The 2,002-nt window shown below is 45.1% G+C and overlaps 1 protein-coding gene across 1 annotated transcript; it reads right to left on the reverse strand.

Moving 5' to 3' along the window:
• Positions 1-886: 886 nt before the first annotated feature.
• Positions 887-1,789, reverse strand: LOC146869284 (vomeronasal type-2 receptor 116-like). Its single transcript, XM_085653688.1, has one exon. It carries the CDS (start codon positions 1,787-1,789, stop codon positions 887-889), a length of 903 nt encoding a protein of 300 aa, XP_085509814.1.
• Positions 1,790-2,002: the final 213 nt, after the last annotated feature.

Here is a 2,002-nt window from a genome sequence, read left to right on the forward strand (position 1 = left end):
TTATCGCTGGGATTCCAGCGATAATCGCACAACATTTGGCGCTACGTTGTTGATAGGGCACGGCATACTTAACCATGATAGCCACCTTCCACTGGATATCATGGCTAAGTCAAATTAAAAGCAGGCGTAAGGAAAGTAGCGATAACCGCGGTTAGCGCTACTTTTCTTATCGCTATGCTTGTTAGCGTGCCGATTGATAATTGGAGAAATGTCGGTTAGCGACATTTCTCTAGTTATTTTCGGAAGGAACGCCCACTTTGCATCTCATTAGCAATGCAAAGCTGGGCGTTGTTTTAACGGGCGCTAAGTCAGCAAAACACACAATAGCGTGTCTTTGCTGATAAGGCGATGAAATTATTGCCCTTTTTCGCCCGAAAACAGATGCAAAAGCGGCGATAATTTCATAGCGCCGCCTTGATGATATGCCCCTCATTGCCTCAAAAGCAACTCCTGGAAATACCCAGGACACCTCACAGTGGCTACTCAAGAACAAAACAGGTACATTAATAGACTCTACATGACGCGCTGCAACACCGGGCTTTCCAGAGTGTGAAACTACAACTAGACTCAAACAACAATTAAACAAACAAAATCACAGCTTGAGCTGCTCAGTTATGATCCAGTCCTCAATTCTTATTCAACCAATCAAAAATTCCTACTCATTGAGCTGTATCAGCAGAGACTCAAAGCCATCTCTATTAGCTGCCCTAAAAAAAAAACCTTTTACTATAAAAATGTGTAATGCTTTCCTGCAGAGAGTCCAATGTCTGTACAAAAGGATGGCACAATTGTTTGACTCAATGTTCTGCCCCCCCAGAACCCCCTCCAAGAAAATGCAATATTTTAATTTTTAATTATGAGTGAGTTTCAAACTTCTGGTGTGAAACTATAAATGGCCACATAAAGTTAAACGTTCTTTGGTGTTAATATTTGGCCTGAACAGAATGATGTAGCATTTGGGAATGAATATGCAGCCCAGCAGTCCAGCGCTAGAAGTCAAGATGGCGAAGACCTCCACGGCCACCATGTACCTGCCCTTCGTGCTGACATAAGCTGGGATGAAGGAGACCCAGACGCTGCAGAACACCAGCATGCTGAATGTCATGAACTTGGCTTCGTTGAATTTATCTGGGAGGTTCCTGGCTAGGAAAGCCACAATGAAGCTGGCAAAGGCCAAGAGGGCCATGTAACCAATCACAGTGTAGAAGGCAGTGATAGAGCCCATGTCACAAAGCATGATTTTCTTGCCAGTCTCAGAGTGCATGTCAGTGCCAGGGTGAGGTGGAGAGGTGAGCAGCCAAGAGACACAGATTGCCACTTCTCCCAGTGTGCACAAGAGGACAACAGAGCCAGACATTCGGGATCCCAGCCATCGACTCAATTTGCTGCCAGGCCTGGTGGCATTAAAGGCAATGACTACAGTGATGGTTTTTGCTAAAACACAAGACACAGCAACAGTAAAAATAATCCCAAATGCAGCCTGTTGGACCAGACAGGTGAATGCTGCAGGCTGCCCAATAAATAAGAGAGAGCAGAGAAAGGCCAAAATTAGCGAGACAAGGAGTGTGTAGCTGAGATCCCGGTTATTGGCCTTCACTATTGGGGTGTCCCGGTGTCTGATGAAGATTCCCAGTGATCCAGCAGTGGCCACGGAGAAGATAATGGCCACAGTGGCAAACGTCACACCTAGGCTATCGCTGTATGAGAGGAAGTCAACGGCCTTCAGGAGGCATCCATCCTTCCTGTCATTCGGCCACTGGTCCTCGGGGCACTGCAGGCAGCTCTCCATGTCTGCAAGAAAGTAAAAAGGATATCAGCCATTTCCACTCTTTAAACTGTTACAAATAGTCATTTGATGATGTAATAAAACATATTCCCACATTACTTTGAGAATGTTTCATTAGGAAAGATAAAATGATTGTTTTTGAAATCTTTAGATAGAAGGAGCTCATCTTTCCAGCCAAGAATGTATACAGTACCATGGCCTATCATGTGGTGGTGC

Source organism: Triturus cristatus, chromosome 1_1 (genome assembly GCF_964204655.1).
Source record: "Triturus cristatus chromosome 1_1, aTriCri1.1, whole genome shotgun sequence".
Lineage (NCBI taxonomy): Eukaryota > Metazoa > Chordata > Amphibia > Caudata > Salamandridae > Triturus > Triturus cristatus.